The sequence below is a fragment of the Sturnira hondurensis genome, unplaced genomic scaffold (assembly GCF_014824575.4).
Source record: "Sturnira hondurensis isolate 20B ecotype Veracruz unplaced genomic scaffold, ASM1482457v3 Scaffold0001928, whole genome shotgun sequence".
Classification (NCBI taxonomy): domain Eukaryota; kingdom Metazoa; phylum Chordata; class Mammalia; order Chiroptera; family Phyllostomidae; genus Sturnira; species Sturnira hondurensis.
This window is the reverse complement of record NW_028074559.1, coordinates 1-16,403: the sequence shown is the minus strand read 5'-3', so window position 1 is coordinate 16,403 and position 16,403 is coordinate 1. Positions and strand designations below refer to the sequence as shown.

General features: G+C 40.3%; 1 protein-coding gene across 1 annotated transcript; it reads right to left on the bottom strand.

Annotated features, from left to right (window-relative positions):
* Positions 1-12,031: 12,031 nt before the first annotated feature.
* On the bottom strand, positions 12,032-13,021 carry LOC118981340 (olfactory receptor 145-like). The gene has a single exon (XM_037038039.1). The coding sequence runs from the start codon at positions 12,965-12,967 to the stop codon at positions 12,032-12,034; it is 936 nt and encodes a 311-aa protein (XP_036893934.1). The 5' UTR covers positions 12,968-13,021.
* Positions 13,022-16,403: the final 3,382 nt, after the last annotated feature.

Genomic DNA, 16,403 nt, shown 5'->3' with positions numbered 1-16,403 from the left:
GCTGTTGTCCTCACTCTGGCCATCCTTACTAGTCCTCATGTGCACATTCAGCAATATCATGTCACTTGCACACACAACTGCATAGCACATGCTCACAGGTACCACACTACTACACCACAGGGGCCCACCTCCAAGATTAGGCTGGTGCTTCCCTTGGATTCGATGGTCAAGTTCATAGCTGCAGACTTCTCCTTGTTGCTGATGTTCCTGAGATTTGCCCGAGAGTTCTGTCCTATGGAGTTACTGCCATGGTCCATTTTTAAATTGGGATCCACAGTGTGAAAAACCCTTGTCTGAAATTGTACTTTGGAGATCAACCAGCAGGAGCAGAAAACATGAGAAAGGTCTTCTGAAGTTATCATTTCCAGGATGTTTCAGTCACAAATCTAGAAACATCTCCCCCAACCCCCAAGCATATATGTTATAGTTACCCACAACCCAAACAGAACTGTGTGGTACAGCAACTGCCTCACAACATTCTTTGTTTCACCTAAGTCTCCTTCCACATGCAAAGTGTTAAAAACTGCTTAGTGATCCTTGGCTCTTTTCTTGAAATTGAAAATGTCCTAAGCTGATAGAACACAGATATGCTAAATGATAGAACACAGATGTGCTAAATGATAGAACACAGATGTGCTTTAGCCAGACTGGTCAACAAGAGCACTTCACTCTTCTCGTGTTTCAGTGGTCTGTATCACTAGGCAGCTCCTTTCCTTGGGATCCAGTTCTCTCCTTTTGTACTAATCAGTTTTACCAGAAGGCAATGCTCCTGTCTGTTAGGAGGTCATTATAGGGTGCATAATAATCTTAAGGAAATGCTTTTAAAACATATTTCCTTTTGGTTTAATTTAGTTTTAGTTTATGTATGTGCAGGGGCAGCCACCTGGGCTTCCCTCCTCCCCAGCTCACTCTTCCTCACTTGCCCACTCCAGAATACCTGGGAGGCGAGCTGAGCCTCATTATATAGACAAACCACCCAGAACTAGTAGCAAATTCAGCATTGTGGTCAGGTCCAGCCCTTTCTGTCAACATCACAAACTCTTGGCTGAAAATCCCTTATGATCTCATGGAAGCAGCACTGGGTGTGTGGTCCGTCACTGACGGTTGTAACATGGCGCTTCCATACACAGGAGGCTTTCCCAGCCTCCTAGGGTCTCACTTCTGAGTTCTCACTGGGTTTACCTGGAAGGCGTCCTGACAAATCACTTTCACCTAAGCCTTCATCTCAAGGTCTGTGGGGAACCCAATGCAAGAGTGGTGGGAAGGAAACCAAATCAAGAGTAGAGAAGGCTGCATGCAAAAGAAAGGGGGAAAAACATTTGGGGAGAAAATAAAACGCTTTACGTTTTAAAAGAAAAATTGTTAGAATGCCGAATGCTCAGTAAAGAAAACTGAAAAGTAAAAGGATATATCATCATTTCTCTGGGTCAAAAGAAATATCTCAGAGTTTTGGCCTCAGGAAATGATGTGCTCGGAGGATAGTTCAGCATGGCTGCTGCTTTGGTGTAAAAGATGCCGGTTCTTGATGGTTGCTCCCCAGGCAGAGTTTGATGAGAGCAGGTGTGTTGCACCACATGCCATGGTGTTGTGGTTACAGAAAGACATGCTGACCTTTGCCACTGGATGTGTCATGACAGCACCAAAATCTCTTCCTACACAAACCAAGTGTTGGCATGGAACAGACCTGAGAGACAGATTCCATAGTGACATCAGGCCACAAGTATTAAAAGTGTGGTCACTAATAACAAAGGAACAGGAGAAAAATGTCTTGCACTTAAAATTACTGATGCTGTTCCTATCTGATATAGAGTTCATTATTCTTTTAAGTTAAATGATAAAAATATAGAAGATTTCCTTATCATTCACTTTCTTTTAAAATATATAATTTATTTCCTTTTATTTTAAAATCACAGTTGATGTACAATATCATGTTAGTTTCAGGTGTGCAACGCCATGATTAGACATTTATACAACTTACAAATTAATCACCTCAATAAATCTGGCTCCATACATAGTTACTACAGAATTATCGACTCTATTTCCTGGGCTGTACTTTACCTCCCCACGACTATTCTGCAACTACCAATTTCTACATCCTAATCCCTACATCCCGTCACCTTTCTCACTCTTCCCCACAAACTGTCTAATCTCACAGCCATCAAAATGTTCTCTGTATTTATGAGTCTCTTTCTTTTCTGCTTGTTGCTTATTTTATTTTTAGATTTCACAAAGAAGTGAAATCATCTGGCATTTGTCTTTCTCTGTCTGACTTAATTGCACTCAGAATAAACACCCTGTAGGACCATCCATGTTGTTGTGGTGCAAGATCTCATTCTTTTTAGTGGCTGAGTCATATTCCATTGTATGTTTGTACCCCTTCTTCCTCCACTCATCTATTGATGGAAACTCACGTTGCTTCCATATCTTGGCTATTGTAAATAATGCTGCAATGAATATACAAGTTTCTTTGGATAAATACCCAGAAGTGGAGTTGCTGGGTCCTTCTTTGTCTCTTGTTATAGCCTTTGTTTTAAAGTCTATTTTTCTGCAATAAGTCCTGCTACCACAGCCTTTTCTTATTCCTTTGTTTTCATTTTCATGTATGACATTTTTGCATCCCTTTACTTTCAGTCTGTGTGAGTCTTTGATCTCAAGGTGGCACATGGAAGTATCTTGTTTTGTTATCCTTAAGCCACTGTATGTCTTTTGATGGCAGCATTTAATCCATCTGGATGTAAAATAATTGTGGATAAATATGTATTTATTGCCATTTGATTATTCATATTTCTAACCTTTTTATTCTTTTAAAAGATCTTTTCACATTGCATTTTTTCTTTTTAAAATTCATTTTTAATTGAATTTTGGGGGGTGACCTTGGCTAATAAAGTTGTGTAGGTTTCATGGGTACATTTCTATACATCATCTGTAAGTTGTATTGTGTGTTCACCACCCCAAGTCAAGTCTCCTTCCATCGCCACTTATCCCCTCTCTTTCTCCCCCACTTCTTCACTCTGGTGATAACCCTACTGTTGTCTGCCTATGAGGCTTTTTAGTTTTTTTTGTTAATCCCTTAACCTTTTCCCCCGACCCCCTCTGTGTGAGTCTGTTGTCTGTATCCATGATCCTGCTTCTACTTTGTTTGTTAGTTTATTCCATTCGTTAGAATCCACAGGTGAGTGAAATCACCTGGTGATTGTCTTCCTCTGACTTGCTTATTCCATTTACCCTAATAGTCTACAGGTCCATCCATGCTCTCCCAAAAGGTAAGATTTCCCTCTTTTGTACAGACAAGTAGTCTTCCATTGTGTTATTGTACCATGGGTTTATAATCCACTCATCCACTGATGGACACTTGGGCTGCCTTCATATTTTGGCAATTGTAAATAGTGCTGCAATGAAACCTGGGGAGAAGAAAGGCTTTGAATTAGTGTTTTTGTTTTCTTTGGATATATTGCCAAACTTGGAATTGCTGGGTTATGAGGCAGTCCCACCTTTCACTTTTCTGAGACAACTCCATATTTCTTCCCAAACTGGCAAGACACAAGTTCACTATATGAATGATTCACATTTTTATTCATTTATTATTCCATAATTCCATAATGGCTACATTTTAAAAAGAATAGAGGCATCAAATTATGCCCAGTAACTGTGAACAATTTCCTTTAAAACCTGGTGTTGAGTGATGCAATTTTCCCTAAAATTTACTTTCTTAAATAATGCTATGTATTTTCTCATAAAAATGACATGATATATAGTGGACTTTTTAATGCTATGTTCCTAGTATGGGTGTCTTAGCTGTTTTGGTTTTATGTTTTATAGTGGTAGGATCACTTAACATGAGATTTATCCTCTTAACTATTTGTAAGTGTACAGTACAGTATTGTTAACTTGAGGCTCTGCATTGCATAGCAGATCTCTAGAATTTATTCATCTTGCATAACTGAAACTTCATATGCGTTGAAAAATTAGAGAGGGCATAACACCTTCAAATTTGGGTCAGACAGAGTGACTCCTTCCACCTTGTGGCCTGATGCCTAGATTTCAGGACAGTAATCAAGTAACATAAACATCAATAAGTGGTTGCCTCTCAAGTGCCCCCCACTGGGGACTTGGCTCACAATCCATGTGTGTACCCTCACTGGAAATCAAACCATTATCCCTAGGTTCATAGTCTGGTGCTCAATCCACTAAGCCACACCAGCCAGTAAAATGACAAGAAACTGGCAAGTATCAACCAGTGAACATTTTGAAAAAATGAAAACAAAAACTAAGCCAACAACTAGAAGAGGAAGAGAATCAGAGAAATGGACATTACATGGAGGGTTTTCAATAGAAGTGGGGAGAAACAAAATGAGGGAGGAAGGGTACAGGAAATACAATTTATAATTGGTAGGCATAAAATAGACAGGGAGAGGTTAAGGATGGTATAGAAAATAGAGAAGTCAAAGAACTTGTATGTACAACTAATAGACATGAGCAAAGCAGGGGGAGGCTGGAGGGTCTTGGTATACATGATGGGGAGGACATCAAGGGGAAAATTGGGAAAACTTCAATAATATAATTAATAAAATATATTCTTTTAAAAAAGAAAGACAAAATCACATAAATAGGAGCTGAACCTCAGGTTCAGGAATGCACTGAAAATCAGCTGTGAAGTCTCCTTGGCACTGATTGGTCAGCTTTTGAAATATAAGTGCATCCGAATAGGGGTGCTACACTACAACACTGTGGTAGAAAGGGAGATATGGGCAAAAATTGCATAAATGACATACAAAAATAGCCACGAGACCATGAATGCAAAGAAGAAAGAAGCACTGGTTACTCCTCTTAATTTTGAACAGAAAAGGGGAAGGGAAAAGCAAAGGGAATTCCTAAGGGTAAAAGCATACTTGCATATATTTAAATGTACAAGATTCTGTAGAGATATTTAAAGATCTAAGAATGATGAGAAATATCTGAGGGAACAAATTCCAAAGAAGATGAAAAGAAGTTGACAGAATTCAACATCTCTTCATGCTTTCAGAATACGTACTTTTGAATCTGGGAATGATCAATACTTCTCTAAGACGATGAAATATATGTAAGACTGAAACCAAAGGTGGCCACTTAATTAGGAAACTCTAGAGGCATACCTAATTAGAACTAGTAACACCAAGATGACTACAGTCTATAGTATTATTGAACAATGTATTAAATGAAGTATTAGAAAATGCAGTTATAGATGCAAATGGAATAAGATGCATGCAAATTAGAGGGGGAAAGCTAAATTATTTTTAATTATAAAATACTTATTATGGTGGAATTCTGGCCAAAATGGAGGCGTAGGTGGAAACACTGTGCCTCCTTGCACAACCAAGTTGAAAGACAACAAAGTTTTAGTAACAAAAACACGAACAAAACAGAGGAAATTGAACTGTACGGAAGTCCAACAACAACGAACTGTTCAGCCAGACTGGTAAGAGGGGTGGAGCCATCAGCTGTTGGAGTGGGGTTGCACAGGAAAACTTGACCACACTGACCCAGTCACACAGGCAATGGTTGGCAGACCCCAGGTGTGGTGTGGCAATGGGCAGACTCAGTGAGGGCACAAGGTGGCAGGCTGACCACAGTCACACATTTGCACGCAGATAAACTAGGTGAAGGAGGAAGCAGTGAGACAAGCCGGGCAGGCCCCAGCAGTTTTCAGAAAGCAGCAGAGGGGACCACCATTGCCCCTCTTTGACCCCGCCCCCACATACACTGTCACAACCCAGCAACTGAGTTGCCTCACCCTGGTGAACACCTTAGGGCTCCAACCCTCATTCATAACAAGTGCAAACAAACCAAAACATTATGGGTCAGGAAGAACTCAAAGCCCCAGAGCCAATAACTCTAAGCGACCAAGTAATAGCCAAATTATCAAATGCATAGTTCCAAATACTGGTGATCAGGATGCTCACAGAACTGGTGGATTGTAGTCACAAATTAGAGGAACAGATAAAGGCTAGACTAAGTGAAATGAAGGGAAATGCACAGGAAACCAATAATGATGGAAAGGAAACTGGAACTCAAATCAAGGGAGTGGACCAGAAGAAAGAAAAAAAATGACCAAACAGAAAAGAATGAAGAAACAAGAATTCAAAAGAATAAGGAGAGGCTTAGGAACCTCCTGGACACCTCTAAGCATTCCATTATAAGGGCACTAGTAGGGGAAGTGGAAGAACAATGAGTGGAAATCTTATTTCAACAAATAATAAAGGAGAACTCCCCCAATCTGGCAAAGGAAATAGACTTCCAGGAAATTCAGGAAGTTCAGAGAGTCCCAAGGAAGTTGGAACGAAGAAGGAACACACCAAGGCACATCATAATTACATTACCCAAAATTAAAATGAAGGAGAGGATTCTAGAAGCAGCAAGAGATTAGAGGACAGTCACCTACAAAGGCCTTCCCATCATACTGTCAGCAGATTTCTCAAAAGAGACCTTATAGGCAAGAAGGAGCTGAAAAGAAGTATTCCAAGTCATGAAATTTAAAGACCTACATCCAAGATTGCTCTACCCAGCAAAATTTTCATTTAGAATGGAAGGGCAGATAAAGTGCTTCTCAGATAAGGTCAAATTCAAGGAGTTCATCATCACCAAGCCCTTATTCTATGAAATGTTAAAGGAATGTGTCTAAGAAAAAGAAGATAAAAAATAGGAACAGTGAAAGGATAGCAAATTCACAGTTAGTAACAACCACACCAAAAACAAAAGCAAACTAAGAGGACAGCTAGATCAGGAACCGAACCATAGGAATAAAGATCACATGGAGGGTTAGAAACAAGCTACTGGGAGGAGGAGAATGTGGGAGAAGGTAGAGGGAATAAGTAGCATTGACAGTAGAGAGAAAATAGGCATGGAGGAGGGCAAAAATAGTATGGGAAATATAGAATCTAAAAAACTTGTGACACGTGGACATAAACTAAGAAAGTGGAATGCTGGGGGAGGGGGTGTGCAAGGTGGAGGAGAATGAAGGGGGGATATAAGAAAACTGTAATGGCATAATCCATAAAATATATTTAAAAATAAAATACTTTATTACATATTTGGAAAACCTGAAAGAATACCTGGAAAGAATTCTACAAATAATATTTAGTTTCCCAAGTATAAAATTAGCATAGAATTGATACATACAAATAAATAATAATATGAAAATACCATGAAAGTGAAAATTCTTGTTACAGTTGTAAAAATAAAATAAAATTTTCATGCATAAATGTAATAACAATGTGCTCAAATGGGTGAGAAAAATTATAAAACAATCCTAGAAGATACTGAAGTTGACCTGAAAAAAAATGGAGAGATGTGCCACACTTCAAGATTGGAAGTCGCAAGATCCAAAGATGTTAATCCTTCCTCAGTTTACTTATAAATTTAAGATGCAATCAATAAATATGCCTTTAAGTTATTTCCTAGAACTAGACAGATTAATTATAAAGGTTGGGATTAAACATGAATAGCCAGGAAAACCATTAAAAAAAGAACAACATGTGGTAAGTTACCTTCAAGACATGAAATATTATAAAGCTTCTGTAATCCAAGCAGTGTGGTATTGGGTTATATATAGACCAACAGACCAATAGAACACAATGGGAAACAAGAATACCCCAGGTGCCTAAGAAACTTTGTATAGAATGAAGGCAACCGCTCAAACCCATGGGAAAAAGATGGACTTTTTATAAATGGCAATAGAACCACATGGTGGTCTTCTGCAAAAATATATAGTTGGACCCATTCTTCACACCATACACTGGTAAAATTTTTAAAATGACCAGATATTCAAATTAAAAATAAATAAAACCATACAATCAAATTATGATAAAAATGAATGACTTTCTTTATAACCTAAGAGGAGAGAAAATATTTCTAACTACCATTAAAATACCAGAAACAATAGAAGATTAATACATTTAATTTAAAAAATTTTATCATAAGAACAGTCAAAAGCCAAATCACAAATTAGAGGAAAACATGCAACTTACATCTAAAACAGCTATTATACCCAATATACAGTCCTCCTAAAAATGGAGAAGGTCAAAATTGAGAAGAAACATGAGAAAAAAGTATGAAGTAATACTTCATACTTTATGGCAGTCCATAAAAGAAGTAATCATTCAAGTCATTTCCTCATTAAAAAAATAGGGTAGTTAGTTGTTTTCCTATTGTACTGAAGGAATTTTAAAATGCACATGTAAGTCCATATAAGTGTACATGTTTGTATTAGTGCATGTGTAGATAATATACATGTATCTATGGATAATACATGCATATATATGCAGTCACCCCCCTCTCCCTATCTTCCCCAAACTATTACTACTTCTTTAATGGCTGTACATAAAAGAAGTAATAATACTAACAGTCATTAAATACATAAAACCGCCTCCCATGTTTCTTAAAATTAAAAAATGCAAATTATAGTACTGAAACACTGCTTGTCACCCATCAGGATGGAAATTGTTAAAAATGGATGGAAATTGTTAAAATTCTGAAACTATGCCATGCTGAAGAGACTGTAACAAAGTACACACTCCCATTAATTGCTGAGGTAGAAGATGGTAAATGTCAATTCCTCCTCCCCCAACACAAAATCCATTGTCAATACAATCCCAATCAAAATCGCAGCAGGTTCTTTTGCAGGAATTTACCAGCTGAGTCTAGAATTCATATGGAAATTCACAGGTCCGAAAGGAGCCAAGAAACCTTGAAAGAAGTGAATGAAATTCAGGACTGATACTAACTGATTTCAAAACTTATTATAAAGCTGCAGTAATCAAGGTTGTATGGTACTGCCATCAAGATAGACAAATAGATGAAAACAAACACAAATAAATAGAATCAACTGATTGTTAACACAGGTAAAAGAACAATCACTGGGCATTTATGAGCAAACATACACATACCCCAAAACCCCACTTTGATCCAATGCAAAACTTAACTCATAAAATTTCCACATTGTTCTTCTGGCCTCAGCGAGAACAGTAAAGAATTTCTTAATTAGGACACAGCACTGACTATGAAATGCAAAGTTAATAAATCAAACTTCATTTAAATTAAAAACACTGGTTATCAGAAGATATCACTTAGGATAAGTAAGGCATAGTCTGGGGAAGATAGGGAGAGGAGGATGACTGCATATGTATGCATGTATTATCCATAGACACATATATATTATGTATACATGCACCAACACAAACATGTAAGCTTACATGGACATACATGTGCACTTTAAAATTCCTTCAATACAATAGGAAAACAAATAACTACCGAATTTTTTAAACAAGAAATGCTTGAATAATTACTTCAGAGAAGATATCCAAACAGCCAGTAAATATGTAAAAAGGTGCCCAACATCATTACTTATCAGGAAAGAAAGTTCAACAAAAAAGCATTCCGCTGTCCATACCAGAATAGAAACACATTTTTGCATATGGGATAAAATAGCAATAAAATAAAAATACTGAGGGTTAACAAGGATGTAGAACAATTAGAATTCTCCAACATTGTTGACAGCAATGCAAATTGACTCAAACATTAGAAAACAGTGATGTTTGGCAGTGATGTTTACAAAAGCTGCACATAAGCCTACTCTATTATTCAGCATATTCACATATAAGTATAATCCAAAAGAAATGTTTCCTTATTCAATCAAAATACACATGCAAAATATTTCTAAAGGCTTTATTAATAATAGGCAAGGACTTGAAACTCTCTAACTTTATTAACAGGCTAAATACTAGTATATTCACATGATGAAATACTACACAGCACTATAACATAACCTACCCATCCATACTGCAATATACATGTACATGACAGGCATTAAGATGAAGAAAACAAGCCACAAACAATCCAGTACCTGTCTATATGAAGTTCAAGTACAGACAACACTCTACAATGATAAAAGTCAGAATAGTGGATATCTGTGCGGGATGGGATGGAGGGCAAAAATGCCAGAGGAAACTTTCGAAAGTAGATGGAAATGTTGCACATCTTGATCTAGGTTTTGGTTACATATTCATGTGTGAAAGTTCAATGAGCTATACACTTAAGGTTTGTGCACTTTGCTATATAAAAGTCAGAGCACAAACTTTTCAAAATGAGTTTTCTGTATTCTTTCATGACCTACATTGAAGAGTGTATTCAATACACCTGCCTCAACTCCTAAATTCAAGGTTCTCTAAATTCAGGCATCCATAGGGTCTGGCACAAAATATACCCCTTTTCCTATATAATAATATTAAAAATTATTTTTAAAATAATTTTTTAAATTTAATTCTTGTTCAAGTACAGCTTTCTGTCTTATATTTAATTACAAAATAATAAGCATGTAATTTTGTAACATAACAATATCATGCTCCACCACACCCTTTGACAAAATGTTCACATTGCTGTCCATCTCATGTGAGACATTCACACCCCCTACCAACCACACTCAGTGGCACTACTTCTGCTGGACCCTGTATTTCATCTCATCTCAATCCTCCCTTCATAAGCTGATTCTTTTCCTTTTGGCAGCAATGAACAGAATCAAAAGGGAGAACTCAACAGTTATTCAAATTTACCTTACAACCTAACGGAATGGATGTTCCTAAGGAACAGCCCAGTAAGTCAAAATATTTCACCCCGGACTTCATTTGTCATTGCTTCCCAAAGAAATTTTACCAATAATAGTGAGTTTAGACAAAAATTGATCTTTTGATTTTTAATATAAAGCTCTATTTCCATTTCATTATATGGTGGCTTTATGAATTTATCCCGAGATCACTATTTCCTACAAATATGCCTCTATTATTAGAACATCGAGGCTATCTGCAATGCCTGAAAATTCCATAGCAATTGCCTCTCGTCATAAGCCACAGCTTGGTTCTGCCTGGCAGATGAACATGCACCTGGGGCCAGCTAGTCCTCTGTTACATCCTCTAGACTAGTGTTATCCAATGGAAATAAAATGCGAGCCACCTATAAATTCTAAACTTTCTAGTAGGTACCTTAAAAATAAACAGATACATTCATTTTAATGACATATTTTATTTAACACAACATATTCAAAATGTTATCATTTCAACAAGTAGAAAAGTATCCGTGAGATTGTTTTTCATATTCTTCAGAGATTGGGTGTGTATATCACACTTACTTTGCCCGCTTACAGTATGTCTCAATTTGGATGTCCACATCTCAGTTGCTCAGTACCCTACATGACAGGTGACTACCAGATCAGATAGCAGAGCTCCATGTGACCTTGGACCACAACCAAGATAACCCTTGAAATGAGACTCCAAGTTCCGTCTCAGCCTTGAAATAATATGATGCCTTCACTCAGCATCTTTCTACCATTCAAAACTCCATTTCTCTTCCCTGTAAGTCGTCATTCCCTAACACATGTGCCCAGTGCTCCACGCATGGAGTCAGTGGTCACCACACTTGCCTTCTGGGAAACCTAACACACTACCTATTTACAAACTAAAAAACTTATCAGACAGCGATCTTGTCATTTTGCCAAGACCTACTCAACAAAATTTTTCACCTCCTATTCTCTTGCAAAATGTGATGTATTAAAATTATGTTGTGCAAGCAGCATGAAATTACTCTCAATCCATTTTTACTTTAGATGTACTAAGTCAACTAACATGTGAAATGGCATCTTCCAAGAAGAAGATGAGGAGAAAAACGTGGCATAATGGAAAACAAACTGAATTGAGATTCAAGCTGGGATTTCAGTCCTGGCTCTGCCACCAGGTAGTTTTTTATATTTTTGGACTAGATGAAATGACTCTGAAGCCCCATTCAATATTGCATACTGTATGATTGCAAAGACTATTTTTATAAAATAAAGTAGGAAGAGTTGTGGTGATGGTGAGAGAGAATAAATCCATTTGGAAAGAGTTAACATTTCCTTTAAATATAGAATACAAAAGCATGAAGATTGATTTCCTTAATGATGATGATGATAAAATAATAACAACACTCTAATTTTAAAATTCTCATCCCTTTTCTCAATTTCAAATTCCTTTCAAAAGAAAGTTATTCTGCCCAAGGTTTTGTTCATGGTTAATTTGACATCCTTGTTCCTCAGGCTATAGATTAGTGGGTTCAACATGGGCACCACAGTGGTATAGAACAGAGTGCAGATTTTGTCCTGGTCAAGGGGTATAATAGAAGGTGGTTTAAGGTATGCAAAAATTCCTGAATCAAAGAAAAGAGAAAGTGCAATTATGTGAGAACTGCAGGTGCTAAAGGCTTTGGATCTGCCCTCAGTAGAACTAATGTGGAAAATGCTAGAAAGAATGAAGCCATAAGAGAGAAAAATGGTCACAGTGGGCACCCCAATGTCAATGGCCACAAGAGTAAAGACCACCAGAGTATTCATGTAAGAGCTATTGCAGGAGAGCTCAAGGAGGGGGAGGATGTCACACATATAATGATTAATAAGGTTGTCTGCACAAAATGTCAGAAACAGCATATTAACTGTATGTGCCATAGCCCCCAAAACTGCCATCCTGTAGACACCCAGCAAAAGAAATAAACACACCTGAGGAGACACGGTGACTGTGTACAACAGTGGTTTGCACATGGCCACATAGCGGTCATATGCCATTGCTGACAGGATGAAGCATTCAGAAACAACAAAGAAACAGAAGAAAAAGAGCTGAGTCGAACACCCTGAGTAAGAAATGATGTTTTTCTTTGAGACAAACCACATCAGCATTTTGGGGATGATGGCAGAGGAGTAACTGAAGTCAATGAATGACAAGTTGAAGAGGAAAAAGTACATGGGAATATGAAGATGAGAGTTCAGCCAAATCAATGTTATCAAGCCCAGGTTCCCCACCATGGTGACCACATAGAAGCCCAGAAACAGGAAGAAGAGAGGGAGTTGGAGTCCTGGCTGGTCCATTAAGCCTGCAAGGATAAACTCTGTCACAGAGGAGGTGTTATCTGCAGCCATCCTCCTCTGGAACTGTCTGGGAGGGAAAAAGAAAAGAGTTGCTCACATAGAGAGAGAAAAACACCTCACTCCTAAGAGTGGAACTTAGAGTTGATATGGCATCTCCTCGTTCCTGCATGTCTGTTTTTATGGTTCCCATGTGGCTTCAACCATCCTAGTAACTGTTGGTGGGTGAAATTTGGCTCCAGAGTAAGGGCTCATCCAACTGAGGAGAAGTGTACAAAGCTCAGCTGGGATGACTCTGCAGCCTTTCAGTGGTGATACTCTTCTGGTACTACCTGCCCTCTGCAGGCCTGGACCGAGTTTTGTGTGACCTGGGTCCTTCCCTGCAGTGCTGTTGGGAAGCAGAAGCCACTTGCCCTAGACCTTCCACCTTTGGTCAGTGCTGGTCAGAAGAGGATGATGAGGCTCTGTTGTCCCACGTCTTTAGCAGGAATGGCTGTGGATATACTATGTGAAAATCATACTGCAGTAATAAGGCAAACTTACTAAACCTAAGAAAGAAGCAAGATTTGCTGAGCACTAACTAAGCTAATGGCACTGTTCTAACTGCTCTGGGGCATTTTGATTAAACTGGTTAAACAGGTGAGGACACTGTGCAAAGTCCCAGTTCTTCTAATTGGCAGCACACGGGGAACTCAGGCTGTCTGGCTCCTGGGATCGGGCTTTGTACAATAACCCCTCTGCTAGAGAACAGACTAGATCAGGCAGGCACTTACCCTCCTTCTGACTGCAGTCACAGTGCTGGACTCTGCTGCCTCCCACCCATCTCTCTCTTGGAGACTCAGATGGTCCTGGTGACAAGAAGGGAATAACTCAGAGCTCAGACTGCTCCGCTTCTGCCTCTCTTCTTTAAAATTCAAAGCCTTTAGTATGTCTTGGTTCCCCTGTTGAGCAGAAGAACATGGTTTCTGATCTCCTCTGTTCCCAGCCTCGAGTCCAGCTTCCAGGGATGGAACAGAACTTTTAGAACATCCGTGAATAACCAGAGACTGAAGAGTGTTATTCTGGATTAGGGACCATGGTGACCTAGTTACAGGGTCTCCTTGTAGGATCCTTGTTCTCTAAGGAAGAGGAAATGTTTGTTTATGCCCTTGATAGTGCCTGATGGGGCTTTTAACAGCTTTTGCTTTCACTCAGGTACATGTTTATAAGCACAATTTAGAACAAAGCACCTGGGAAAAGATTTCCTGTACTGGGTGCTTACTGTATACTGACCTCTGTATCTGACCCAGCACCCTCATCTGAAAGATCCAGAAAAACGCATACATAATTGTACCGTGTTTATTCCTTGGAATAACCTCGTAGGGTAGACCTATTTGTCTCCACTCATAATACATGAAAGAAACATGAAAGTGCACTGACGAAAAGGAAAGCTAGGGAGTGGGGTAGCACAGAGGGGAGAGTGGCTGAAAGGGCAAGTGTTAGAGATTCCAGTTCAAATAGTGGAATCTGACAGTTGAGCAATGACTTGAGAGAGACCTGGAAAGCCTTTGCTTAATAATAACACCAGTTACTGTAATGAACGGCTGGATGTCATGGCTTAATTCAGCACCTTCCCCAGGCATCAGGGTTTTGTCCCCACACTTTTATACAGTACTCCAGTTCGAATTATCATTGTAGGAAAGAAAATTTTTACCAAATAACAGTACAGAGGTAAGAGACCTTGCTGAGGTTTTAGATAACCACGAGTCACACAGTGTAGATTTTTGGCTGAGATTGATATAAAGATTAGTAAAATTTTATGTGGAAATTTGTATTCAACACCCTTGGCAGGCACGTTTACATAGTAAGGATGGCAAATTTTCCATTCAAAAAATGAATCTCTATTTGGGGAAGTTCAAGACTTGGTTAGCTGATGAGTTAACATGTTTTTGGTCAGAGTTAAGGTCTGAAGTTCTCTAGGAGAAATTATGAGAGTGGAACAGAAAGGCAGAACCTATCATATTCCAGGCAAGTCCGACTGAAACCACTGCACATGGACCTGTGTGTCTGAGTGTGTACAGGTACAGCAGTGAGGACTTGCCCTCTCCACACTAAAGCTCAGCAGAGACAGTGCCTCATATGCCTGTTTGCATGGAGAATTGTCCACTGCCCAGGTGACACTAATGAATCCCAGTCCCTGTTCTTGATCCCGCTGCACATGTGGAAGAAATAGAGAAAACAATCTATTACCAAGGAACTAAAGTAAATAGCACAAGTATGTTCTCCTTAGGATCCCAGGTCAAAGAACTTGGGGACCTGTTAAAATGTTCAGTTTCCTTTCAGAATCTCAGAGGGCTCTTGTAAGCATCATGCAATAGCAGGAAAATTTGTTCTGAGATCCTTGCCTCTTCAGAGATGGTATCCAGGGGCGGTTCAATTCCAATGCCTCAATGTTTCATTTCAAGCAAACCAGGAGGGGGGAAGATGGCGGCGGAGTAGGACAAAGGATTCCGCTTCTCTCCACGCGCCGGAGAAGGACCTGGCTGATCTGCGGAAGAACACAGCAGATGCTAAACTGGGACTCAGCATATAAGAAAGCAGGACTCCAGAGACTGTAGCGGACACTGAATGACCAGAAGTTGAGGAGAGGAGACGACCACAAATCAACAAGGTACGAGGGAGCAGCACAGAGGCAGTGGCGGGGCTCCCTGCCAGGCCAAGCCAGGGCCCGGGCCAGCCGCCCGGTCTCCGAGAGCCGAGGGTGGGCAGCACCGGCTCTGGGAGAGAACTGGTCACTGGCACCACCCCTGTCTGGCAGGGCGCAGATTGGAAAACACCGTAAGAGATCGGTCTTCCAGTAGTGGCAGAGAGAGGAGTGAGCATTCGGAAGCAAGCTCCGATAACTCGTGGAGTCTGGTTGCTGGCTTGGGAGAACTGAGAGTTGCCAGAGCACTCCCTGCTTCGAGGGGCCGTGCCTGCCTGCGAGCAGTCCCGGGGAATCTCTGACTGCTGTCAGGGCCTCCAGAAGTGGGTCAGTTTTGAGCTCCATCCCTACTCAGCCGGCACAGATCAGCTCCATCCCTGCTCGCCGGTGGCGAGGCTGCTCAGACCGTCTGAATCCTTGCTCAGCTGGCGCAGACTAGGAGACATTGTGAGTCAAGCATTGATCTTCAGCTTGACCAGCTGCAAGTCACTCACGCCTCCCCGGTTCCCGAGTGGCCCGTGCCATCGCCGGCGGGCTCCTACAGCCGCGCACGACCCCCGGGCCCCCGGTTTCCTGGACCGCGGGTAGTGCGCACCTCCCCCGTCCCGAGGGGCCCCGAGCAGGCCGTCTACTCGGGGAACTGCCAGTCGCCCGTGCATTTCCGGTGGGGCGGGGTGTGCGCCGACCCTGGGCTTGGGGAATTGAGAGTCGCCCAGGTGATCCCTGTGGCACAGGACCTGCACTGGCTGGCGAATGAATAAATTCGGGGAGTCCCTGGCTGCTGGCTGGGCCCCTGGAAGAGAGCCA

Excerpts from the sequence above, each read along its gene's own strand:
- LOC118981340 (XM_037038039.1), bottom strand. The coding sequence starts at position 12,967 with ATGGCTGCAGATAACACCTCCTCTGTGACAGAGTTTATCCTTGCAGGC.